The sequence below is a fragment of the Quercus robur genome, chromosome 6 (genome assembly GCF_932294415.1).
Source record: "Quercus robur chromosome 6, dhQueRobu3.1, whole genome shotgun sequence".
In the NCBI taxonomy this organism is placed as follows: domain Eukaryota; kingdom Viridiplantae; phylum Streptophyta; class Magnoliopsida; order Fagales; family Fagaceae; genus Quercus; species Quercus robur.
Genome location: NC_065539.1, coordinates 17,915,465 through 17,942,481, shown reverse-complemented (window position 1 = coordinate 17,942,481; position 27,017 = coordinate 17,915,465). Strand labels below are relative to the sequence as shown.

At 35.2% G+C, this 27,017-nt stretch overlaps 3 protein-coding genes across 6 annotated transcripts; 1 reads left to right on the top strand and 2 right to left on the bottom strand.

The window, feature by feature from the left end:
* The first annotated feature begins 135 nt into the window (after positions 1-135).
* Positions 136-4,701, top strand: LOC126733064 (protein NETWORKED 2D-like). Of its 2 annotated transcripts, XM_050436186.1 has the most exons (3): positions 136-476; positions 1,403-2,893; positions 3,044-4,701. In XM_050436186.1, exons 1-3 carry the CDS (start codon positions 383-385, stop codon positions 4,456-4,458), a joined length of 3,000 nt encoding a protein of 999 aa, XP_050292143.1. In that variant the 5' UTR covers positions 136-382; the 3' UTR covers positions 4,459-4,701. The 2 variants fall into 2 exon arrangements, with proteins under 2 accessions (XP_050292143.1, XP_050292142.1); XM_050436185.1 differs by having other exon boundaries at positions 138-476; positions 1,403-4,701.
* Positions 4,702-5,615: 914 nt separating this feature from the next.
* On the bottom strand, positions 5,616-8,800 carry LOC126733063 (nicotinamidase 1). Its single transcript, XM_050436184.1, has 5 exons — positions 8,514-8,800; positions 7,815-7,998; positions 7,541-7,674; positions 7,200-7,385; positions 5,616-5,843 (listed from the first exon to the last, which is right to left on the bottom strand). The coding sequence occupies exons 1-5, from the start codon at positions 8,652-8,654 to the stop codon at positions 5,763-5,765; spliced, it is 726 nt and encodes a 241-aa protein (XP_050292141.1). The 5' UTR covers positions 8,655-8,800; the 3' UTR covers positions 5,616-5,762.
* Positions 8,801-14,208: 5,408 nt separating this feature from the next.
* LOC126733062 (protein ecdysoneless homolog) lies at positions 14,209-26,256 on the bottom strand. 3 transcript variants are annotated; one of them, XM_050436182.1, is made up of 8 exons: positions 25,866-26,256; positions 24,539-24,660; positions 22,561-22,612; positions 17,482-18,721; positions 16,941-17,273; positions 15,980-16,113; positions 15,026-15,192; positions 14,209-14,570 (listed from the first exon to the last, which is right to left on the bottom strand). In XM_050436182.1, the coding sequence occupies exons 4-8, from the start codon at positions 18,645-18,647 to the stop codon at positions 14,388-14,390; spliced, it is 1,983 nt and encodes a 660-aa protein (XP_050292139.1). In that variant the 5' UTR covers positions 18,648-18,721; positions 22,561-22,612; positions 24,539-24,660; positions 25,866-26,256; the 3' UTR covers positions 14,209-14,387. The 3 variants fall into 3 exon arrangements, with proteins under 3 accessions (XP_050292139.1, XP_050292138.1, XP_050292140.1); XM_050436181.1 differs by lacking the exon at positions 24,539-24,660; XM_050436183.1 differs by lacking the exons at positions 22,561-22,612; positions 24,539-24,660.
* Between the last annotated feature and the right edge of the window lie 761 nt (positions 26,257-27,017).

The following is a 27,017-nucleotide window of genomic DNA, read 5'->3' as shown; positions in this document are numbered from 1 at the left end:
AAAATGGAAAGAAAAGAAAGGTACCTCTTCATTGTGTCAGTGCCAACCATGACATGCAACGTGTGAGTGAGTGATTGGGTGAGGCTTGGGGCCTTTTTGGCAAATTCTTAATTTTGGTTTGAAACGGAGTTAACAATAAAAGCGAGCGAAGTTTGCTCCCCTCCATGATCCCATAACTTTAAAACTACCAAAAACTTGAAAACACACAAAGCTGTGTTGTGTTCTGTTGACATATTCCCTTCACCTTCTCTCTGTCTTTATAAATCTAAACCTTTCTTTTCTTTTCATCTGTATTTGGTTTCATGTGTTCTCTTCTTGCATAGAGAGATACACAAATATACAAAGAGAGAGAGAAGAAGAAGAAAATCCAGAAAAAAGAAAAATGTTACAGAGAGCTGCAAGCAATGCATATTCATGGTGGTGGGCAAGCCATATCAGGACTAAGCAATCAAAATGGCTGGAGCAAAACCTTCAAGGTACCTTTTTTTTTCCTTCAAAATTATGTAATATTCCTTAGAAAGAATTCATATTTGGTTTTTTTTTTTTTTTTTGGTTTGAGGTGGCGTTGTAGTTTGAGCATTGAATTCTTGTATAATGCAGTGGAAAAAATGTTATCTGCAGTGACATGGGTTTTTGATAACTGATACATTATTGAATCTGGATTCCCATGTTACTGCCATATTCATAATTCGATTAAGGTTCTTTTCTGGGAATCATCTCAAAAAAAAGTGTTTAGGTGTTTATGTTAGATATGGTGTTCATTTTATTGGTCTGGAATTTAATTGCCACTGATGACCTCTATGTGAAATGGCACCTTCTTCGCTTGTAAGAGTAAGGTTGAGGGTGAGATCTTGTGTTCATGATCTACCGGATACATATGTAAGTTTGTCATATTCCAACTAAAAAAGGGTCTGGAAATTAATTAAGGTTTGCTGTAAATTAAAGTCTCTATTCATAAGATTTGGATTGAACATTTACATGCCTCGGCTCTGATTCAATCCAGATCTCCAACCTTTGGATCAATCTGAAATCTGAATCCGCTCCCTATGTTCCTTTGTACAACATTTGATCACTCTGCATCCTACCATTGTTGTTCTCGTTGTTTATTGGAGTATAAAGTATATGAAATTCAAACAAACGTGCGAGGGTTTTACATAGCTACTACATTGATACTACTTAGATGTGACTTCTTATCCTTAAAATAGACAAACTGAATTTTATTTTTTTTGTTTGAAACTTTTAATGTTATAAATGAATTGGTAGAATATTGTTTCCACTAAAATGAAAGCTGAAATTGATGTAGAAATTGGAACACCTTCATCTGCGAACAAAATGTTCTAATATTCACAGTATCAAAATAGTTTGTGTGCCTGATGAGCTAATAAATTTTATGGAATTGCAGATATGGGGGAACAGGTGCAAATCGTGCTTAAACTCATCGAAGAGGATGGAGACTCCTTTGCCAAGAGAGCAGAAATGTACTACAAAAAGAGGCCAGAGATCATACACTTTGTGGAAGAATCATATCGAGCTTATAGAGCTCTAGCTGAAAGGTACGACCACATATCAACAGAGCTACAAAATGCCAACACCACCATTGCTTCTGTTTTTCCAGAAGAGGTTGAGTTTGCAATGGCTGAAGAAGAAGAAGATACCACACCAAGATTCCAAAAAAAGACTCCAGAGGTTCCAAAATCAAATATTCCAGTTGTTCCAAAGGTTCCAACCAAAGATTTAAAGAGCATCGTTACGTCAGCTACAAAGAAATTGCAACATAGGAAGACATTCAAAACTGCAGCTACTACTACTACTACGGTTGCTAAATCTGGTTTGAACAAAGCTGAGGCACTTCAAGAGATCGACAAAATTCAGAAACAAATTCTGACTCTACAAACGGAGAAAGAGTTTGTAAAGAGCTCTTATGAGAATGGGCTAGCAAAATACTGGGAAATTGAGAATCAGATTAAGGAAATGCAAGAGAGAGTTTTCAGTTTGCAAGATGAATTCGGTGAGGGCATGGTTATCGAAGATGATGAGGCTCGGAAATTGATGGCAGAAGCAGCTTTAAAATCATGCGTAGAGACATTGGCTCAGTTGCAAGAGAAACAGGAGAAATCCACTAAGGAAGCAAGAGTTGAGTCCCAAAGGATAAAGGATGCCAGGGAGAAGTTTGAGAGTCTCAAAGGTGCGTTTCATGGTGATCAGACTAGTCAGCAAAAGCCACATGCCAGAGATAGGTCTATGAAAATAGAAGAGTTAACAAGCTTAGACCAAGAAGTCAGCAGTGTGACACAAGAGAGAAAAGAATTGGAGGTGTTACGTGAGAAGATCAAGGAACACTTTGAGGTTGGGTCCAATGCATCTCTCACTGTGACAGAGATGGCAGAGAAGATAGATGAGCTTGTGAATAAAGTGGTTAGCTTAGAAACTGCGGTTTCATCACAGACTGTTCTTGTAAAGAGATTAAGAACAGAAACTGATGAACTTCAAGCACAAATTCGAAATTTGGAAGATGATAAGGCAATGCTTATTGATGGTTCAAACAATTTGAGCTACAAGCTGAAGGAAATGGAAGAAAAGCTTCACACAGTTCAGGACCTAAACTATAGTTTTGAAAACCAGAATAACAATCTCCGGACACATTTCACTGAAGCACGTTTAAATCTCAATCACCTTACTGAGAAATTGCAAAGCGTGAAGCCTGATGAGGAGCTTGAGTTGACAGGTCCATTACAAACAGAAGAGGGATCTCCAGCTGAAATAAGATTGCAAAATGGGTTGATAGAACAAGAGGATCCATTGAATCCTAGTGAGGGTTCTGCAAAATCTGACAATGCTCTCAGTAGTTCTGCTGAAAATGAAGATCTATATCACTCCCAGGCAAATAATGACCCTGATAATCTATCAGTGAAAGGCCAGGACTTGATATTGCAGCACAAAGATGATCCATTAAATCCTGGTGAGGGTTCTCCAAAAGCTGACAATGCTCTCAGTACTTCTGCTAAAAATGAAGAAGTGTATCAATCCTGGGCAAATAATGAACCTGATAATCTATCAGTGAAAGGTCAGGACTTGATATCGCAGCACAAAGATGATCCATTGAATCCTGATGAGGGTTCTGCAAAAGCTGACAATGCTCTTAGTACTTCTGCTGAAGATGAAGATGTGTATCAATCCGGGGCAAATAATGACCCAGATAATCTATCAGTGAAAGGTCAGGACTTGATATCGCAGCACAAAGATGATAAACAGACTTCATCACGGACTGTGGATAATCTTCTTACTGTTAAACCAAAGGAACAGGAAAACGGCCAAGAGGATGAACCAGACTGGAAGAAAATGTTCTTGAATGGCTTGGAAGAAAGAGAAAAAATGCTTCTAACAGAGTACACCACAACTCTCCGCAGTTACAAGGATGTGAAGAAAAAGCTTAGTGAAGTGGAGAAGAAATCACAAGACAACACTTTTGACACGTCGATGCAGCTAAAGGAATTAAAGAGTTCTAATGCTATGAAGGATGAAGAGATTAAATCATTACGTCAGAAAGTAAACCTTCTGCTGAAATGTTTGGATGAAAATAAGGATTCAGAAGACTCCAAAGCCTCAGACTTCCCACAGAAGGCTAATTTGTTGGATGATCTAAGTTTTGATCCTAAAGCAGGAACTGGTTTAACAACTCTGGTAACAGAGAAAGACAACTTCAAGTTGACTCTACTTGACCAACCTCCTGAAACTATGTCAGCAATTGAAGAAAAACTCCGAATGAACATTGACGAACTGCTAGAGGAGAACTTGGGTTTCTGGTTAAAATTCAGCACCTCATTCCATCAGATACAGAAATTCGAGACTGGAATCCAAGATTTACAAGCTGAGATATTGAAGCTTGAGGAGAAAGGAAAGAAGCTAGAGGCAAGTTCAGCAAGATATTCTCTGAAATCAGATGCACGGCCAATCTACAAACACATGAGAGAAATACAGACTGAACTAATTTTGTGGCTGGAGCAATGTGCATTACTCAAAGATGAACTACATTGCAGATTTTCATCTTTGTGCAACATTCAAGAAGAAATAACAACAGCTTTGAAGGAAAGCGCAGAAGAAGACGAGTTCAAGTTTACAAGCTATCAAGCTGCAAAGTTCCAAGGTGAGGTATTGAACATGAAACAAGAGAATAACAGGGTTGGAGATGAATTGCAAGCAGGTTTGGATCATGTGACTACACTCCAACTTGAACTTGAGAGGACTTTGGCAAAGTTGAACGAGGAATTCGGGCTTGCTGGATCAAGGAAGCAATCAAATCCTCTGCTGAGACACACAGAGAATAGTAGGAACCGGGTTCCTTTGCGGTCATTTATCTTTGGTGTGAAACAAAAGAAACAAAAGCCATCAATCTTTTCCTGCATGACCCCAGCAATGAATAAGAAGTACCCTGGTATGAGAGCAGAACACAATGTGTAAATTGTTCTAATTCGTTTATATTTGTTTGAGAAGTTCTTTTTCTTTCCTTTTAATTTTATGAGTATTATTGACAATAGATAAAGGATTTCTTTGTTTCTTTTGATTTGGAATCGGTGAAAGCACGCTTTATGTGTGCTTTAAATGTTAGTCTGTAACATCAAAACGATAGAGAACATTCCTTCTATCTATTTTTTGGATAAGGAAATTTGAGATGGAATTTTAAGCAAAATTTTAATTTTCCGAGGTTGATTTCTCTTATTGAGGTTAATAAGTGAGTAATTTTAAAAACTTGGTAGAAAAATATCACATTACTTAAATCAAATCGATCAAATAAGAAAAAGAAGTTTCGTTGAGTAGCTAATAGTAATTAAGGAAGCCTTCCCATGAAGTTTCGTTGATTTTCTTTTTCCTTTTTTTTCTTTTTTGAGAAACTACTAAAACAAATTCCTTCAAGTTATTAATTCTAGAAACAACTAAAACCAAGGTATGTTGATCACACATATTATTTATCAAATACTTTTCGTGTGATTTAAATTTCTTATACGAGTACATGCAACATACCATTTCTTTTATAACATAAGAAATACACCTAAGCCAAAAGAGGGAAAAAAAAATCATGAAGAAGCTCAAATCAAGCTTTTTCTTATTTGATCAAATTAAGTATATATTTCTTGATTTTTTTTTTTGGATATATATGATAAAATTGAGTGAAGGATATTGTTTCTTTTGTAGTAAAATACTAAAATTAACAGGATATGAGTCGTCACTAATCTATTTATAGATACTTAGATTTTTTTTAAAGTAAAATGAGTAGGAAATAAAGCTGTCACTAGAGGCGATGCATCATGCACTAACTAATTGCCAAAAATGAGTAGGAAATAATAGTTCGATTTTTCCCCCACTTGTTTAAGGCCACAAAGTTAAAAATAACGATTTACATGCATTGAGGAATTGACGACTTCACCAAATGCTATTTTTGAGAGGAATTTTCTATTTAGTTTAATGTTAATTATTAAGGAAATATTGTTGGAAATCATTCCAAATGAAAACCTTAGTATATGCTTGCCTAGCACTGAAATTATATTTCAGCTGTGTTTTGCATTTTTTTGGGGTCCCATGGCATTGTTCATGGACAACCAAACTTAGCAAAATGCAGATTTCTAGGTAAATTTAGGTCTCATAGCATTATTCACACATTTAAAAATTATTTTGCTACAATACTTTCAGCAATAAGTTTTTAGTAATAAACGATATCCAAACAAACCCTTAGATCTATACAATTTCATGTCAACATCATGACTCTCTCATGCACCAAATGATACTTCTGATACCACCTTGGCTCCCCTTCCCTTGGCAATGTAAAGCCCTATGTGATGCATGAGCTCCTGCCATGACAAACAAAACGACAATCAAGAAGGATCTCATAAAATACATAAGCAGGTCAGGTTTAAGTTTTGAAACTGACAATTGAATCTAAATCACTCGAAATTATGCACCTCTACATTACTGTTACCCAGACTGAACAAGAGATTGCAAAGTTCAACCACAAAAGGAAGAAACGACTATTTTGAAATAATTCTTTAAATCACATGTTCTTCTAACCACTACAACACTTCAGGCGGGTCCATAGTAGTCATCTCCATCAAAATCTATCTTTTTCTGACTAGCAATCCAAAGAAACCAATTTTTACAATTATTCTAACAGCTAATATTATGTTGTGTTCAAGAATATTTTGATCTATAGCATCTCCTCATGGTTGTGCCTAGAAATAGCCCTACTATAAGTCTCACCAACAGAACAAAAATAAAGCTACTTGTATCAAAGGAACCGCATTTTTCTGAAAATATTCTGCAACCTAAACCATAGAGTAAACACGGAGGTAGGGAGAGAACTTGATGCCAACCCTTGATGCAAGCTTATCTGAACAGCTCTCCAGCACTTGTAATTTAGTTTACTAGTGTTGCAAAGGTTGTATGTAGAATCTCAAAACAATAACATCAATATAACCATCTTTTTTTTCCCCTGTTTGGTGGCTAAGCAACAAGAATATGATCAATTGCAAAGAAGGTTCAACAACTCAGGCATGATAATATCCAGGTTTAACTTCATCAATTGCATCAAACTGCATGGTTTAACTATCATTTATTGGATAGTTTACTTACAGACCAAGATAACCATTATTATAGTTTGGAGAATTTCAAGCTCCTGTTTGCATTCTATATCTAAGCAATGAAAAGAAAGATAACAATACACATAGATTCAGAAATAGTTGTACATAACAACAATAAAGACAACCACGCCTTAGTCCCAAAACATTGAGATAGGCTATGGATCCTCTACAAACTAATCAAGGTCGGTCAAATATATTAGGGAATGTCCCAACTTGTATTTGTAGTGATTCATTTATAATAAAGTGACTAAATTATATGTTGGGCATCAATCTACTGCAATCCCCATTCTTTTTTTGGCTTGGGACCAGCTGTGAATAAAATATATGTCATGCAGCAACTTGTTTCTTTATAAAACTATTATTTCCTTCCTCATTGAATATATAGATCAGATTGTCTTTTTATGTAAGTGCTTTACTAAACATACAGAAATTCCTAGGCCTAACAGCAAACATTTACTCTGAGATCCAAGTAACTAGGTCCTCCGCATTCAAATTTGAATGGTTATAAGGATTTAAAAGAAACTCAAAAGTTTACTGCAAGCCAAAAGAGAATTATATAAGTCAAACTACCTGTGGATGAGCAATAGCATCCTTCATTGTATTGGCAACATGAATCGGAAGATCAAAAGTGGCACATCCATTTGAATACACAATCACATCCTCCAAAGGAACAAGTAAACCCCGATTTCTTGCAGACAATGTTGAACACACAAAATCCAGCACACATACATCGGTGCATATCCCTACCACCAAAATCTCAACAAACAAGAAAAGTTACAAAATTAGTTTGATCGTCGCACTATTAATTGAAAGTATTACAGCTCATATACACACCACAAATTCCCTTTAATAATCATTCAAACTATTCAATCAAAGCAGATGATCTTTTTGTGGGAACGGGAAAAGCCTACCTTTTTTATCTGGTTATTTCTCACCCAATCTATAAACAAATTGGAGCCATCTTTTTCAATTGAACCGAGAAACCCATCAATGCAATCTTTGCATCTAAGTGTTGCATTTGGTTCATTCTCTAACCATTGCAGGGCTGCAGATTATAGTAAGAAAGCAAAATGAGTAAGGAAATTCGTAAACCGTTCAAGGCAATGCAAATATGTTCAGCTACAACAGGAAAAGTATAATAGATAATGATAGGGATGAGAAAAAAAGAGAGAGAAAATCAAGTACCAGGAACCAGTTTGGACTCATTTGTTCCGGCTATACAATGAGGTGGATATGGAGGTTCAGGAATATCTGGGTGATGAGAATCAAGGAAAGCAAAAATAGGCCATTTCTTCTCACAGAAAACTCTGGCAAGTTTCACAGACTCATCCACCATCCCAGAAATTTGTTCATCAGGTTGTGTTGGAGCCTATAAAAAAATTCAATTCCATACAATTATATTTGCATAATACATCCTACGAGTACCAAGTCAAATATTAAGAATGTAAAACCATCCCACCATAGATAGAAACACAGGAAAAATATATAAATGGACAGTAAAAGTAAAGATTGTTCTTCATCTTATTCTTTTTACTGTCTTCTTGGGGTAAAAAAAGAGTTCTTTCTTTTTCTTTTTCTTTTTTCTTTAAAAAAAAAAAAAAAAACCAAACTATAGGAATTGTAATTTTCCAACAGAAAAGGCCGATTGAAATTAAAACCGCAAGAAACAATAACATAAACTAAAAAAAAAACACCCGAAAACGACAAGAATATCTATACAACGCATGTAGTATTAGTTTTCTGATGATATTGAACATCTCGACAAGACAAAGCGAACTCAAAAAAGGGTTGTTAATGAAATTAAGAACGAGGTATCATGTGATGTTTGGGACTGACTTGACTGTATTGTTGTTGTCATGATTGAAATCAAAGCCTGTAAATTACCAAATTGCCAGAGCCGACGGTGCAAAAGCCATTAACGATATCGACAAGGACGAGGCCAGTCTTGACTTCCTCAGACAAAACCAGAGATTCTTGATTCACTGGAAGCTCCTCCTTCAACAACTCTATCGTTGACGAAGCCATTTTCTCTCTCTCTTTTTTTTTTTTTTATCGTGGCTATCTGATCAGTTTTCAATCTAAAAAGAGACAGACTCTCTATTTGTTTTGGTTTATTATTATCTGGGGAAATACTGTTTCGGCTTTGACCAATGGGTGCGTACTTGGACTGTGATGTAAAAGAGAGAAGAATAAGAAGTACACTAAATTCCGAAATGCCAGTAAAATTGCTAGAGCCGTTGGATTCTCCATTATTTTGTGGAACCCATTTGGATTTGATTGGTGGAAGAAGTCTAGAAGAAGTTGTGGTCTATGGGAGTGAGTGATGACTACGCAAAATGTGTGCTGGCTTTAAAAAAAAAAAAAAAAAGGGTACGGCCCACTTTAAAGTGAAGTATCTTACTATTTTCTCGATAGAGACCAAAAAAAAAAAACAACTGAGATTTCATCTATCGATTGGCAAAACTAGTGGAAATGTTGTCCTCCTGGCATAGGTTTTTAATTTTAATTTTAATTTTTTTGATGTGCATGTGTGGAGAAGAGAAAAAGAAGTTAACATATAAACGAGCAACTCAAGAAGCAGTCATGCCCAAACCACAGATTAAATATAACAAAAGCATTACTAAAGGCATTCTAGGAACGTTTTTGTTCAATCATTATATAAACCCTCTAGAACAATCCACATCAAACTTGAACACCAAACTCAAATATACCCACCACTAACCAGGGCCATTGTCAATTTCTACTTATAAAATGATTTTTACATACTCTCAATTTCTTCTTATGCTCTTGCACCCACTTTGAACCTGCATTGTAAAATAACACAAACTATGGTTCACGACATTTTGCAAATTTAATCACCTAAACAATGGAGAAGTTTGCAAGCCAACGACCCTATGAGCAAAGCCCTCAAGAAAAGAAGCAAGAAGCATTAACCATTGAGATGACCTCCAAAAGAATTAAGAAAAACTCCCAATCTGATTTTGTTTAACCACAATTTGAGTACTCCATAAAGTGGACATTGTTCTAGTTAAGAAATTTCTAGAAATTGCTAAAGTCAATCATGTACGAGTTCTCAGGATCCCATTGTGATCCTTTCATATTGTCTCCCAGCATCCTTCAATTTCTGAAACATTACCAGAACTGAGAATTCTTAGAAATTAAGGCTGCGTTTGGTTGGGTGTAAAATATTTTCCAAGTGTAAAATATTTTCAGGTGTAAAATATTTTTGGGAAAGGAAAATATTTTCAAGTGTTTGGCTGCATTATGAAAATTGTACTAGAAAATGTTTTCATGTGTTTGGTTGTATTCTGAAAATGCTATTTTCCTACTAGTTTCTCATATTTTTCTCACCAATTTTCTCAGGTACCAAACAAATTTTATAATAGAAAATTGTAATATGTAAACTTTTAAAGAAACAAAAATCAAAACAAAACCATTCTCAATACACAAAACCATTCGGTCAAACTGAGAGAGGGAGGAGGAAGAGAGAGTGATCGCAAATCAAGGGAAAGGGAGAGGTAGATTGAGAAAGAGAGAGTTCAGTCGTGGGTGGGTCATGGGCGACGAGATCGGTCCAACGACAGCAAGCTTCAGGCGGCGCTGAGATTGAGACGAAAAGAGTTCGATTTAGAGGGCGGTGGGACGATCTCACGGTGCGATCTAGAGGGGTGTGATCTCACGGTGCGATCTCGGCGGGACGATCTCCCCAGCGCGATCTCGCTGCGCGAGCTCTATGGCGCAATCTCGCGGCTAGATCTCACCGGCGCGTCTGGGCTTGGGGCGGTGGTCTGAGCTCGATGGCGCGAGCCCGATCTCACTCTCTCTAGTCTCTCTTCGTGCTCTTTCTCTCTCTCTCTCTCTCTCTCTCTCTCTCTCTCTCTCTCTCTCTCTCTCTCTCTCTCTCTTTGCGCGTCTAAGTCCGAAAATCATTTGTAGTGAAAATTGAAGTGTAAAATATTTTCTAGGTAAAAGCCATAAAACACATGGTCAACTAAAATTGTTTTCCGGAAAATTTTATTTTCCATGCGCAACCAAACACGCGATAAGGTATAAAATCATTTCCTGAAATGGTTTTACACCAAAACAAACGTAGCCTAAAAAATCCAAATGATAAATACTGCCAAACGAGTGTGTCAAAAAATTTTCCCAAAGTGTAAACTAGTATATAGCAGGGACAACAAATTCTGCAAATTATTATGTTCCCTAAATTTACCATGCAACAACATAATAAGTATTACTGAAAAAGTGAATATAATTTACATAGCTTTTCGGCGATTTTGGTCCATTAGCATTGATTTTTAAAATATTTAGGCCCGAAACACTGTTTGGGAAATATATAGCAATATACCACTTTTTTAGGTACTCGAGCTTGGCAAGCTCGAGTACCATGTTTTTTTAATCCACTATCGCCCCATATTCAAGGATCCCTATAGTGGCGTTTTTAAACCCTATAATGACGTTTTCGGGCCAAAAAACGCCACTATAGGGCCCTTGAACCTGTTATGGGGACTTATAAAAAAATTTTGCAGGAAAACGCCGCTATAGGGCCCAAAAACGTCACTATAGGGATTAAAAACGCCACTATAGGGCCCCTTGAACCTGTTTCCAGACTTATAAAAAAAATTTTGCAGGAAAACGCCGCTATAGGGCCCGAAAACGTCACTATAGGGCCCCTTAACCTGGTATGGGGGCTTAAAAACGCCGCTATAGGGCCCGAAAATGTCACTATAGGGCTTAAAAACGCCACTATAGGACTCCTTGAATATGGCTCGATAGTGGATTAAAAAAACATGGTACTCGAACTTGGCAAGCTCGAGTACCTAAAAAAGTGGTATATTGCTATATATTTCCCAAACAGTATTTCGGGCCTAAATATTTTAAAAATCAATGCTAATGGGCCAAAATCGCCTAGCTTTTCCATCGTCCTGTTTCGATTAATATATACATAAACCAAATTCTGGCCCTATCTTTTACATATATCTAAACCCAGCCCAGATAAGAATGCATGGTGAAATTTTTGGCCCAAATAGGATTAAAGAAAATGGAAACTAATCAAATTTCCCATTTAGGAAGTCTAGTTGGGCTTGAACTCGAAATATCTTGAAATTAATACCATACATTAATAATACAACGGAAATATCTTGAAATATGTTAAAATGGAAATTATAAATTTCTAAAACCAAAGACAAAAAACAAAAGAAAAAATCTGTCATCTCATTGTCTCTCCATCTATGTTCTCACCTTTCCTTATCTTGATCTTTTTTTATAAGCTTTCTTTCATTCTTTGCAATAGTTTCACAATGGTGGACGGTGTGCTGTGTGTGGGCATAACAGCTTTGAGGCTTGAGCTTCATCTGAGGTAACCTCTCTCTCTCTCTCTCTCTCTCTGAAATGGAAGACATGAAATGAGAGTAAACACTACACAGCTGACATGAACATGAAATGAGAGTAAAATCTGGGGGTGTTTGACAAAGGAGTTTAAGTAATGTTATTTAGATATTTTTAACATAAATGTGAGTAAAAATGTATATGAAAATGTGTAAAATGTTATTTAAAATATTCAAAAATGTGTATGAGATGATCAACCAAACAGGCTTTTACTCAATATTTCAAATTTCTTTAATCGGTACACTGCACGGCTGACAAAAACATGGTTCACACCACTAAACACTACACGCACAGCTAAGCTGACAACTCACTGCACATAGCAGCGCACACAGCCACGTGGCCCACGGCTCCGCACACTAACAATCTAACTAACTTCCGCAAGACAATATTCTGGCCTGTTTGTCATCCCTCTCAAACTCACATTTTCACATTTTAAATAATATTACATACTTTTTCATTTACAAATATTTCAAGAAAATATAAACAATAATTCTTAAACTACTTTACCAAACACCCCACCACTCACCCACTGTACAAACTGTAACACACGGAGGGATGAATAGTCTTTTTTTTTTTTTTTTTTACTCTATCAATTATTATAAGTTATCAGCTATTACACTAATTGATAATTTGACATGTATCATATGAACCCATATACAGTGATATTAATTTTGCATTTCAAAAATAAGAATAATAAATTTTCAATAAATTAATAAATTATTTCAAACTCCTATCTTTTTATTTCAAACAAAAATCAATAATGAATTATTGGCGAGTGTATTTTTCTTTTAAGAATATGTATTTACAACTCATAATTATGTATTTATAATTCTTAAGCCTATGTGCTTAGAGCATTTGTTAATAAAACCATTACTTTAATCAACTAAATCAATGAATATCTAAAAAATACTTTACATATAAGAAAATTCTGTAGGGATCAATCCCCAAAGGTTTATCCACCACAAGGTAAAAGGAGCCAATAGTCAAGGGCCATTGGCGTGGTAAAAATTTTTTATACTCTTACCAAATAGTCATGTACAAGCCTTGATGCATACAAAACAACTAAAGTAAATTGTAAATTGCACTCTTAAAGTTTAGGAGTATTTGGATTTAACATCCTAAAGTTTCAAAATTTGAATTTCACCGCCTGAAGTTTAGGATATTTGGATTTTACACCCTGACATTTCAGAATTTAGATTTTACCCCCTAAAGTTTGGAAGTGTTTGAATTTTACACCCATAAATTTTGAAACTTTAGGGTATAAAATCCAAACACTTCCAAACTTTAAGGAGTAAAATCCAAAAACCCCTAAAATTTAGAGGATAAAATCCAAATTTTAAAACGTTAGGGTGTAAAATCCAAACACTTCTAAATTTTAGATGAAATCTAAATTCTAAAATTTCAGGGTGTAAAATTCAAATGCCGCCAAACTTTACGGGTGTAATTTGCTAAAGCATATATAATCATAAACTATATTCAACAATAGATAATCAGGGCTGACCCTTGGCCTAGGCCATAGCCTAAGGCCCCCTAACATAAAAGGCCCCCAAGTATGGTGGCTGTAAGTTTTTTTTTTTTTTTTTTTTTTGGGTAATTAAGGAAAAAATAAAAAATGTGAGTTATGTGTACCTTTTTTTTTCCCACTATTAAGAAGCCCTAAAATATTAGAGTTATGCTAATATATTACTAGTTTGATTATGGGTCTATTTGGATACCGCTTATTACTAAAAATACTGTAGCAAAATAATTTTTAAATGTGTAAATAGTGTTGTAAGAGCCAAATTTACCTAGAAATCTGCGTTTTACTAAGTTTGGTGATCCATAAACAGTGTCGTGGGACCCCAAAAAAAGACAAATCGCAAATTTCAGTGCTAGGCAAACACACACATGGGCCCTATAAATTGATGTGCTAGTAATTCAACACTCAATTGATTTTGTTGTTGAAATCTCACATCACTGTCACATTAGTTTGTAAGCTTTTTGTAGTCAAATTTGTAGTAAATTTAGCATTTTAAATACAACCTAGTCACCATTAAGTGAATGAAAAATGCTAAAACTAATACAAATTTTACGACAAAAACTTACAAATTGATATGACATGAATATGATCAGTGTCACTTAAACAATATAATAAATAAATATTTGAATAACTTTTTTTTTATTAGTGATATTTCAGTTTGTAAAACCTATATAATAAGTAAGAATTAATAATAAATTGAAATAAAAATATATAATAAAAACATAAACTAAATTTATTTAAGTGAAATATAAAAAGTCCCCTATAAAATTTTCACCTAAGGCCTTAAACTATCTTGGCCGACCTTGTAGATAGTATAGATACAAAACTAGAAAGGATCCATCCACATAGAATCATTTGCCCTTCTTCTTGTCATCATGTGGGAGCTGTACACCCATGAGCCCAAGCAAGTTGGAAGCAGGTCCGGGAAGCCCTTGTTGGGAAGAAAAGGAATCAAGAAAGCTCTTTACAAGGTTCACATCTACATCCACAGGAGTGAAATCCTCATCCATATCTTCTGTGGCATTTGATGTTCCCTGCATGCATTAACATTAAATCAAATTCATCATTTGAGCAGAACACAAATTGAAATAAGAACAAGAAGGGAATCTCACATGCAAGCATAAATAGAATAGTGCATATCTAAGCAAACCGGACACTTATTACAGAAATTATAGAAATGTTTTTGCTTCAACCAATAATTAAACAAGTTGAATTTATTGGTTCATGTACAACCAATTGATGGAAATAATTAGATTCTAAATTATTTCCACAACATCTTGGCCACAGGAAAGTAAATTACCAGGAAAAGAAAACTGCCCAGATCAAAATCAATACAATATTCTTAACACACAAAGGACCTTCCAAAAAAAAGGTATTATATTTTTCTCCCAAATAGGCCATGAAAACAGTTTGAAAAGGTAGAAAGACTATTTATGATTGAAAAAAACTCAGTAGTATACTCTCTTCATAGCAAGAATGAGAAATGTACCTCATCCTTCTTTGTTGCTTGCTCATTAGCACGAACAAAACTTTTTGCAATGCTGGTGGGCTTCAACTCTTCATTCATAGCATCAGAATAGGAATGCATGAAAGTATCTTTTTCTTCCTCATTATCCTCAGAAGGTTCCGCTATATCACTCTCATCTTCAGACTCATCTATAAATATCATCAATGTAATCATAAGCACACCCCAACAAAACAGAAATGCAATGTGACCGCTATATCACTCTCATCTTCAGACTCATCTATAAATATCATCAATGTATTCATAAGCACCCCCCAACAAAACCGAAATGAAATGTGAACCTTTCAGAATTTAATGACCTGCTCAAATGTTGAGTAAAAAACTTAGCTTATGTTTGCATACTAGATTAGAGGCATCAGTCACTTATGGTGAGCAAATTTTCAACAAATATTTTCTTTTGTTGTCAAGTTACATAAGCACCCAACAAGTTTTGAATCCATGACCTTACCCTCCATCTATTACTACGCATTATGAGAGTTCCATGGTGCCGACACAAGATAAATGCCTCCAATTACATAGATGCAAAAAAAAGACGGTCCAACCAATGGCCTTATGGATGGAGCCTGCTATTAGTTGGGCCTAAGGCCTAATCAATTAATGTCTAGGATTTGTTACATTTATTCACTTTATGTAATTGGCACATAATCCAAAACATAGACACGCACACAAAGAAGAAGGGGTGAAAAGAGAGGTCAAGCAGATTCAATAAGCCAAGTAACAAATATTATTAAAAAAAAAAAAAAAAATTATGTTCTTCAGAAGAGAATTATTGTAAAAATAATGTATATGAGTAAATCATAAAGAACTGACAAACAAAGAGAGACGAAAAAAGTTTTCCTGGCTATCATGAAAATCATTAATATAAACAATTTATACAACAAAAATTTGTCTAGTGAATAAAGATTATGTATGACTTACCCAAATCAAAGTCCGATGATGAACCATCTTCTATATCAACATTACTGCCCACATCTTCAAAACCTTGACGCTTCATTACTGACTCCATGTCTTTAATGAAACGGTCAACATCAAGGTCCACTTCTTTTAGGTTCCTTCAAGAGACAGTTAACAAAACACATTTAAATTCAACTGGTAAAATTGAAGTCTCTATCCTTCAAATATTTCACTCTTTTTATTTAAAAATAAAAAATAAAAATAAAACCACAGAATTGGACTTTATGACATCCGCTCTATAGTGATTTCTCTTTATCATTAAGCCAAGACTCCGATTAGTTTCTTTTGTAATTAGGCCAGATTCAAACTCAAGTCTCTATTTGATGACAAGACACTTTACTAGTTAAGCTAACTAGAACCTACTCCAAATATTTCATTCAACACAAAAAGTGTACAGTAATGTTTCCTAACTCAAGAATGTTCAACTTAGGACAGTGGGAAGACAAAAAAGAACCCAGATCAGCTCACTCAAAACCACATCAGCGAGGTTGAGCTTGAGCATACAAGGAATTGCATGGGCTTCAAACCGAAAATTAAAATTGGCAGAGGCTCCAGTGTGAAAATAGGGAAAATAACCATGTCAAAAGCTACGAGATTAGCTAGAAGAATGAATAAATCACAGCTAACTAATTGATATGCAGATTAGTTAGTGTTATTTAACCTGAATTCATGTGTGCATACAGTAAAGAAAGGAAAGGAGTTGAATTATGCACCCATGGCTGAATCTTTTATATTTACAACTATTCCTCCTCCCCCACCACCCAACAAAAATAAAACAGCCAGGATGCCTATGAAAATGTATGCACATCAGCGTGCACATTTATGAGAACTAAAATGTAAAATGTGCGAATAAATTTATGAATGAATGAGATGAATACAAAGGTATAACACATAAATACACGCACACATACAAAGGTACACTAACCTGTTTTCAGGAACCTCAGCTCCCTTGTAGCTTGACACCTTATGGACAAAATCCTGCATGGTCTTAGCTATATCACCAAGACCAACCTCATCAACATTAGAACTGGACGAAGGACCCGTATCGTCCTGGCCATTCTGTTTCTTTTTATGTTTTGAATTATAGAGGTCCATCTCCTTTTGTCTCTCAAGAAGTGCAGAGTTTAACTCGTCCTCTCCATTGTAAAGCCAGGAATCATCATCAGAAGGAGGAACTTCCTGACCACTAAATTCATCAGGTGAATGTGGTAAAGCAAGAATCTCATCGATTCGTTTCACTGGAGCACTCAACATTTCACTGTGACAAAAATTTATACATTTGCAATAGTCACTAATGGTAAAAATAAAAACCTTACAGTGAACAATTTGATGAAAGAGAAAATATTTATCACTCCTATGTATTGGTCCACATAAAAAACAGTGAAACATGTGCAGAATATTTGAAATCACTAATTATGTAAGTGAAGCATTATGATTTTGAATATATCTTGATGACAATCATATACCTGGTCCTCAAAAACAAAGAACTGTTCCGGTAATACTCTTCAGCATTGTGCATTAACCTCTGGTACTCTTTAGACCCTGGAAGCAGTCCTTGAAAGTATCCACTCCTCTCCAAACTCTCCTTATAGGCCTCCCAAGTGCGTCCCTTCCCTTCCAAACCCTCTCGCTTTCTTAGCTGGTACATCATCTCTAACCCGCATGTGATTTTCAGTCCCAATTCGGCCTCTCCATATGCCACTTTATCACTCCTATTTGGCATTGGATAATTCTTCGGCGCCTGAAAGGCCTGTTGAACCAATTGTGCATACATTGCCCTTGACATCTTCACTGCCACACAAACCAACTCTTCCTCTCTCCCTTTAGGTAAGAACTTTTCCATTTTTGCTGCGTACTTCATGGAATCGATGTCTCGATCATAGAAACTCTCCACCGCCAATGAAATCAAGCAAGGCTCGTGTTTCAATACTTGTGCCACCGACACCGGAACCCTAACCCTAACTTGATGCATATTCCTTTGAGCTCTCTCGGGATAATCTAATATCCGTTTCTTCACTGCAGACTGAATCGACTCTGATGCTCGCGATTCCTCATTGTGATTGATGATGAATCTCAACGAATCGGATAAGTTAGGGCTCGAAAGGCGGTCTTTGGGTACTACATGGATATGACCTTGGCGAATGAAGACGCGGTTGAGACTGTTCTCAGGGTTCAGCCAGCGTGGGAGGTGGAAAGCGGCTTCGATGAGGAGAAACTCACCATCAGTGTCCCATACTCGAATAGAGAGGGAAGGGAAGGTGGTAGAGATTTTGAAGAGGAGGAAGACAGTGAACCACTCGTCATCAAGATTGTCACCAAAGCGGAGCTTGCCATGGAGGTGAGGAAGATGGGAGGAGCAGAGGCATGAGGGTTTAGGGAGGGAAGAGAGAGAGAGAGTGAAGGACTCATGCTGCCATAGGTAGTCAGTTGTGAAGGGAGATAGGGTTTGGAGGATTTGGAGGTGGAGGGATTGGAGAGAGGAGGAGAGTGAAGGTTCAGAGGTAGGGGTGGGATTGGAATTTAGAGTTAAGTCAGGGAATATGGCATAGAAAACGGTGTCATCTGGGAGCCTCGAGTTCTTTTGGGAGAATATGTCTGAGAATGCAAGGTCGGATTCGGGAACTCCAGCCATGGTCTCCGGCTCACGGATTTCTTAGTTCTTTGTACAGGTTGCTACTAGTTATTTCTTCTTCTGGATTGATGTCCCTATGAATCACAAATGATATAAATAAGGATCTGTTCCAAATGATACAACTAAAACCCCAAAGTCTAGGTGCAATGTACTAAATTTCAGAATCAAATAAAGAATCAAACACACACACACAAAAATAAAATACAAGTAAAAACTCATGAGCAGGAAGCATACCGCATATAGTTTAAGCAAATCACAATGAAAGCATATCAACCATGGTTTATAATCAGTTTGTGCTAAAGATCACATTCAGACAAAACACACACTAATTCAACAAAATGAAATATATTTAAGTAGTGGCCACAAAAGGGGAAAAAATCACAAATACTGAACTAAGATCACAAAAAATATGAGATCAATTGAGAGGGAAAATGTACCTGCCACTGCAATTACTAATACATATTTGCATTCAGAAAGTACTTAACAACATAAGCATGGTGAATGTAATGTTAGATACAACTCAAACAATCCCAGATTGCATAAATGAAATCTATTTTGCTTATCTATCACATTGTATCACTTGTATCCAAAGTTCTTGCAGACATAAATAAAATCATTGAAAATTCAGCTATAAAATAAATATACAATTTTTGTAAACATCCTTCCATATTTAAATTGATTTATGTCTCCGGGAATTTAAATTATAAACCATGCATTTCTTCAAAGATATGAAATAAACATGGCCGTGCTCAATTTTTTAGCTAAATTATTAAGTCCAAATATTCAATGTGTAAATTTTTTTTTTGGTTATACAAGATAGAATTTTTACTCTAGCCTAATCTAAGCGTATATGTGTGTGAAACTTTCTCCTGAAAACTTAACCCCAGCCCTTACCCCACAAGCATTTATACTGGTGAAGTGACCACCGCACCAAGGGTGTGCAGTGGTCAATGTGTAAAAATTGAACAGCAAGGAAAGTGGGAAACTCAAAACAAACTCTATATTCTTCATTTCCTTTTTTATATATAGGTAATCAAAGATTTATTGCATAAAAAGTATATCGTGTTCACGTTGGTGAACACTCTATTCTTAAAAACAAATACAAGTAACTCAAGAAGAGAATATATTCTTCATTTCCTAAATTATCTCAGTAACCAAACAAAGCCTAAAGCTAGTAAATAAAACCAATTCCTCAACAAGCAAACAACGAAAGATGTTAGGATCATATTTTTTGTAATTGGCTAATCTTTTGACAAAATGCACTTTACTTGTAATTGGGTAGATCTAAGATGGGTTTAGTGCTTCAAGAAACATGTTGTTTAAGTCAAGTATTAAAAACATGAAGACTGGTCTAAGAAACAAGTGAAGAAAAGATGCTCATTAATTATTGACAGATAGCTCGACACCACTATTGAGACTTAATTCGAAGCTCAATAGATAGCTCGACACTAGCTCAATCTATCAAGAATTACAATATCAAAATTTCCAAATTTGAAATCTAGCCCAAGCTTATGTGTAGGGTTTCTTTTCTTACAACCCTAAGCATATATAAGGCTTAATTTAAAAATCGTCATATATTGATACAGATACAGAGACCAAGAGTCTTATTTTTCTTTGTAAAAAGCTACTGTGTTTTGTACGCCGTTGGATTTTGTAACCAAGTGCTTTCTTGATTTTCATTGTTGATGAAGTGAAGAATTTTGTAGCCAACAACCATTCAAGTTACTGGAGTTAGTCACGTACTAGGATCCGTGCAAAGAGTTAGTTACAAATTGGAGATTTGTGCATCAAGGGAAAAATGACTACTACAAGATCAAGTCCAATTGGGTATTGGAGCGAAGGTTCAACTATAGGTAGATATTTTGGGATAGGCCTGGATGGCTGGATAGTTGGTAAGATTCGTTATACTTGTAACTGCTTGATTGTTGATTAGTGGATTTTTGGAAGTGGTAACCTTAAAATCACTTGGTAGGGTTTTTGCCTTGTGAGATTTTCACCATTTGTCAACAAATCACCGTGTCAATTTATTTTCTGCTGCATTTAGCATTTTTGATGATTTGTTGGTGCTTCCATGATTTGCATGCAATTGAACCTAATTAATCAATTTGGATAATTGAATTAATTAACCGAGGTCAAGCTATCTTAACCCAACAAAAGAGTAAAATTTTGTATTTACCTGAAAAAGAAGCTTTGCTATCCTAGTGGTGGCAAACGGGCGGGTTTTGGGTTGGATTATAAATGGGTCAGTACATAATTACTCATTTATAACCGTTTATATATAAATTAAATACCCATTACCCACCAAGCCCATTTAATTTAGTAATGCACCCATTTAACCTAACCCAAATACCTCTAGAACTACCAAAATGGCCCGAATACCCTCTTGACCTCCAAAATTACCAATATGCCCCTAGAATGTCCAAAATTACCCAAAAAACACTAAAATGTCAAAAATTACCAAAATATCCCCAAACAATAACACTTGATTAGTGACGAATAGCATTTTTTTTCCTTTTCCTAATGGGTAGATCAATAAGGCATTTTTTTTTTCCCTTTTCTTTTCATGTATGTTACAATTTGTTTATTAAGATCACTGTTATTGAGGAAATAAATGAATCATTGTTATCCATTTAGTTCTCTTTTTCCTGATTTTGGTTTAGTATAGTTTCTGCATTTTTAGACTTATTTTCCATTACTAGTTTAGAAGGCACGTGCAACCCCTTTAGTGAAAAAAATTAAAATAGATCTTTTATTTGAAGAAGCATAAAACCAAGTACTAAAAAATATATTTCATAAAATGCTAATCTCATTAATATAACAATTTTGATTGCACGCAAACTTAAAATAGCTATTGAACCAATGAATATCTATATTACTATGATTTCTAATAGTTAGAACTTATTTACTAAAGGCTAATAAGTTCTAAGAATAATAACAAACATTATCTTCCAAGTTTCCAACAATAAGCAACTAAATTAAAATTTTGAAACAAATGATGCCATATGCTACAATTGATGCCCTTCATCAAATACCTACAAGTCTTCAACCATTCACAATAAAAATTTTGTTATACTTTCTTCTTTATTTTACAATTGATGCGTCTAGCTACAATGTTTAGCTTAGTTTTTGATGAACGCCCTTTTAAGCAAGAAAAGGAATAAAAAAGAACAAGATAACAAAATGAGTATATCCAAGGACAATGAAAGTGAAAACTACAACAACAACAACAAACGCAATACAACAGCTTCGAATATCTAAACTTAACAAACTAAGATTAACCATGTAAAAAAAATTTATTTTAACTCAGAATTTATCATTCAAAGCCCTAACCAAGCTCTAGCATTTATATCTACACTAATTAATTCAATATAAAAGTCTTTTAAAGGAAAAGCCTGCAAGTACAAAATTTGAATTAGTATCTACACTCAAATCATTATTATTTATGATACATGAACACATGCCCAAAGAAAGCAGCCTGCAAATGCATACAAAGAAATAATATTTCTTTCCTTGATCGTGGCAAAAATATAATTGATCTTTATATCCAACCCTTATTTATAATACATGAAACTGTACAAAGGGAACAGCTAGCAGGCGTAACAACATTAAAGTTATTTATAATACATGCTAAAGTCATTGCATCAAGGAGTAACTTCTTATTGCACTATGATAGCTGAATTACTGGCATACAGTTTAAGCTTTATTAGGTGGTTAGCCTATTAAATTCAATTTATAAATTCTTAATCCAAAAGTTATTGTGCCAAATTCTTAGTTGCAAAACTCTGAAACCAAAATAGGGTGGAAACAAACTAAACAAAATTTATGAATGGATATGCATATGGTATAATTCTTAATAATATTTCTTCCATCATCAAAAGTGAAATTTATCAAAAGATATCTATGAAAAAGTTACCTTGACCACCCCTAAGCGAATTGCACCTTTAGGTATTTTTGCGGCTCAAATTCTGCAATAATACAATGACCTCAGCATAAACTCATAAACTCATCTAGTAAACTCAATAAAAACACTATATCAGACATAATTTATCACCCACATAATTTACTATACTTGAATCTCTAACCAACTACTCAAATTAAGTGAAGACAAGAAAACCTATAATTTCATAAGCATAGACATGAGTTTCAAATATTGCATCAAATTTTTTCTGTACAAACATATTCTCATGCGTCAAATTTCTACATTCATATTAGAATTCAATATCTTTGGGTTTATATCAGAACTCAATATATTTGAGTTGATAATTGTGGACATTGCTGAGTTTCTCGCTGAAAACTCGGCCTTTTGCCTTTGTGAAAAGGTGAGTTTTGATAGAGTAAGTGTGGCTGGGTTTTAAAGGCTTTTTTTGCTCCCCCAAATGCTGGGTTTTTTTACCCAAATGGAAACAGAGAGTGTGCTTTTGTTGATTAAAAGTCTATATTATTTGATTTTCCATGAAAAAATATGGCAAATCAAAATCCAAAAACCCAAATAATAATTCTAACACATAAATACCTGAATTACACTTCCTCTAAATCTTCGATTTTTTTTTCTATCTCACCTTTTGATCTGTTTCTGCCTGACTTCTCTTGACCTGACCATACAAAACCATGAAGATGCCCATACTTGTCATTTCCATCCTCTTTCACCCCTCATCGACTATGTTGTTCCCTTACTGACTCACCCACTCTCTGCTATGCAGAGAAGTCCTCTCTCTCTCAAATGGAAACAGAGAGTGCGCTTTTGTTGATTAAAAGTCTAGATTATTTGATTTTCCATGAAAAAATATGGCAAATCAAAATCTAAAAACCCAAATAATAATTCTAACACATAAATACCTGAATTACACTTCCTCTAAATCTTAGATTTTTTTTTTTCTATCTCACCTTTTGATCTGTTTCTGCCTGACTTCTCTTGACCTACCATACAAAACCATGAAGACGCCCAAACTTGTCATTTCCATCCTCTTTCACCCCTCATCAACTATGTTGTTCCCTTACTGACTCACCCACTCTCTGCTATGCAGAGAAGTCCTCTCTCTCTCTCTCTCTCTCTCTCTCTCTCTCTCTCTCAGTGTTGTGCTTGTGGACCTGTGTTTGTCTCTTAAGATGAAAATGAAACGCACTGTTTAGACTCACTAAAATACTAAAACTTGACCAAACCAAAAACACTATTCCTAAGGCTATTCACTTTTTTTTAGTTAATAGAAATAGACATGCCCTCAACCGACCTTCTAGGCCAGTATATTACATATAATTAAATAACTGGCATGATTGCATATTATTAGATGGTATTTTAGCCAGATATAATGTTCATCTGTTCCTTTTCTTCACCAGATAGTTGGTTGAACAAAATCTAACCTAAAGAAATCCACCAGCAAACTCTAGAAAGGGCATTCATGCATTAACTTCATAGAAAGGACTCAATTTTAAAGTTTGGCGAGCTTTGGTATGCTTTGCTTAAATGCCAAAAAAAATTTCCCAGACCACTTTGGATCACAGTAGTGACACCTTATGCAGCAAGTAAAAACCTGATAGTTATCACTACAAAAGGTAATTTTTCTAGGCCCAAGGACCACCATTATATATCATGGTGGTGGTAGTTTTTGGTGGCATTGGCCCAAGAGAGTAGCAACAGCTGAAGCAACAAGTAGACAAGTATAAACGCTTATTATACACAATAAATAACAAAAATGGGGACCTATCTAATTGCCTCTCCCGCATGCAAGTCAAAACAGAAACAGAAGTAATACGACAAACATAGAGCCATAGAGGGGCACCAGGCCACTAAGCACATGGATACAAAAAAGCCTAGCACTTTGATCTAGGACAATCAGCTCCAAGGGTTGAAAAAAAAAAAAAAAAAGAGAGAGAAAATTGCAAAGAAATAGAACCTTAGAATCAGCATCAAGGGTTTCTTGGAATGAGCACTAAGCAGTGAAACAGAAAAACAGAATTTAGAAATTGTCATCTAGAGTTGTAAGGAATCAGCACCAAGCATGGGGATTTTCAGGACCTAAAGACAAAAATTTTGGACAAAAGCATATGCTTTAATAACACAAAACAGAACATAACTAGCACAGAACCAAGCAAAGCATTCTAGTCAAAATAAAGCAGCAAACAGCAATGCCAACATCCTCAATCACCACAGTTCTATTCACAGCTGCTTGACATAATCAAGCTCCTTCCAAAAAACTTCAAGGTGTCAAAAATACTATAACACAGACAAAATAGAAAGACCAAAACTTTAAATTAAAGTACTAGAAGGAAAAGCCCAAAACCAGGACAGTACCAATATCTTGGTGACATTTCTAAACATGACTCTGTAAATTACTAGTCCCATTCTCACTATCTGCCACAAACGTTAGTACATTTTCTACACTTGACTCTTCAATGGCCATCATCATGTAAAGGTAATATTTCAAAATCATTCCACACTTCAGAAGTCCTACCCCTAGTTCTTTAGCTGGCATTTGAAACTGTTTGTTCAAATTGATCAATCCCCTTGGTTACGTACATGGCTCACCTTAAAAGATTAATTGTGAATAAATTCACCTATTAAAAAAAAAATTAAAGGTCAAATATAACATATATTGGATCTACCCAACACTGAACCAAGGGATTACAGGAAAAAAAAAAAACCATCCACTCTGCCGTGCACATATTGTGTTACTCTCATACCCCAGAATGACAAGACTAACTGTTGCCAATGAAGATAATGAATCCTCCAAAACCAAAACATCTTCATACTAATAAACTGGAACAGCCACTAATTAAAGGGCATTTAAGCAAAATTTATTTGCTAAACTTCCTCTAACAGCATTCAATGAAACAAAATGCTAAGCCTCTAACCCTCTATTCACTTTCAGAATCATCAGCACTAATATGACATTACATTCCAATAGCAATAGCAAGCCTATTTGAGTTCAGTCATCAATCACATGATAAAATTCTCAGATGGTTTTAGCATCAAAAAGTTCCATTCAATTAATTCGCAACAAACTAGCATGATTTGAAAACTAAAAAATAAATAAATACTAATCAAACTCACAGAAAAGGCAATTTCTACAGAACCCAGAAGCCAAAAAGAGGAAAAGATCAAAGAAGCAAATCATCAAACACCTGAGCTGCAAAATAAAGAAAATATATATACAAGAACCCATGCACAAAGAATAACAAAGAGAGAGAGAGAGAGAGAGCCAATTTTTGAAAGAGACTTACACAAAGGGCAAGGGACAGTGCACTTTCGACAGGTTTAAAGCGGCGGTAGAACCGGCGACGGCGACGGCGAGATTGAGAGAGAGAGAGAGAGCAGAGCAGAGAAGCGGAGAAGGTAGAGTCGGTGGAAGAGAAAGAAAGAGGCTACTGGATTCTTCTATCGCTTTCGCGAATGTTGGGGTTTTTTTTTAAATCTCTCTGTGGAACGCTGTCGTTTACTTACTACAATATTTTATTTTTTTCTACATAACGGTTGTCGGTTGTGGACGCTGCAAACAGAGTTGCTGGAGCTGAGCTGCTGCTGCTGCTGCATACTTTAAAGTGACACGTGTTCAGGCTGTGAGTGAAATTTCTCCATTAACGTCTCCTCGTTTCTCTGTCAAATGCCGTGGGGTCTGGATATTGACGAGAGTAAAAATTAGTTAAAACTGTACAGCGAGGTTATGAATAATATTAAAAAATGTGATGAGATCATAAATAGTGATAAAAATAAATTAAATTGTGAAATAATTTTAATTTTTTATTGGTATCTAAACACACATTTAGGATCTGTTTGGATACCACTTATTGTTAAAAATTGAAAATATTATAGCAAAATAATATTTAAATGTGTGAATAATGCTATGGGAGCTAGTTTTAAAGTTGTTTTTGCTAAAAAAAAATATTTACAGGTTCCATGAACAGTGCACGGGACCCACAGAAAACAACACAAATGCACAATGCAAGCTCAAAAATGTTATCCAAACTTCACCTTAGTGTGCGTTTGGGTTAGGATGAAAAATAAAAAATTATTTCATTATTCAGTTTATTTTTACTACTATTCATGGTCTCACTACACTTTTTGGTACTATTCATAGACCCCACTGTACTATTTTAACTAACTTTTACATTTATCTACAGTACTTTCAGTAATAATTTTTCAGTTTCAGCAAAATAAGCAGTATCCAAATACACCCTTAAGCAAACCCCATTAGACTAAAAAAAAACTAATAACTTGTTTGGATGAAGGGAGAGTAGAATTGAGGTAGGGAGAGTAAATTAAATCACCTTATTTTGATATTTTTTAAGGGAGGAGGGGGAGAGATTTGGAGAGGTTCTAATTACTTCTAACCCCTCATTTTTAATTCCCCAAATTGGAGAGATTTAAAGGGAGAG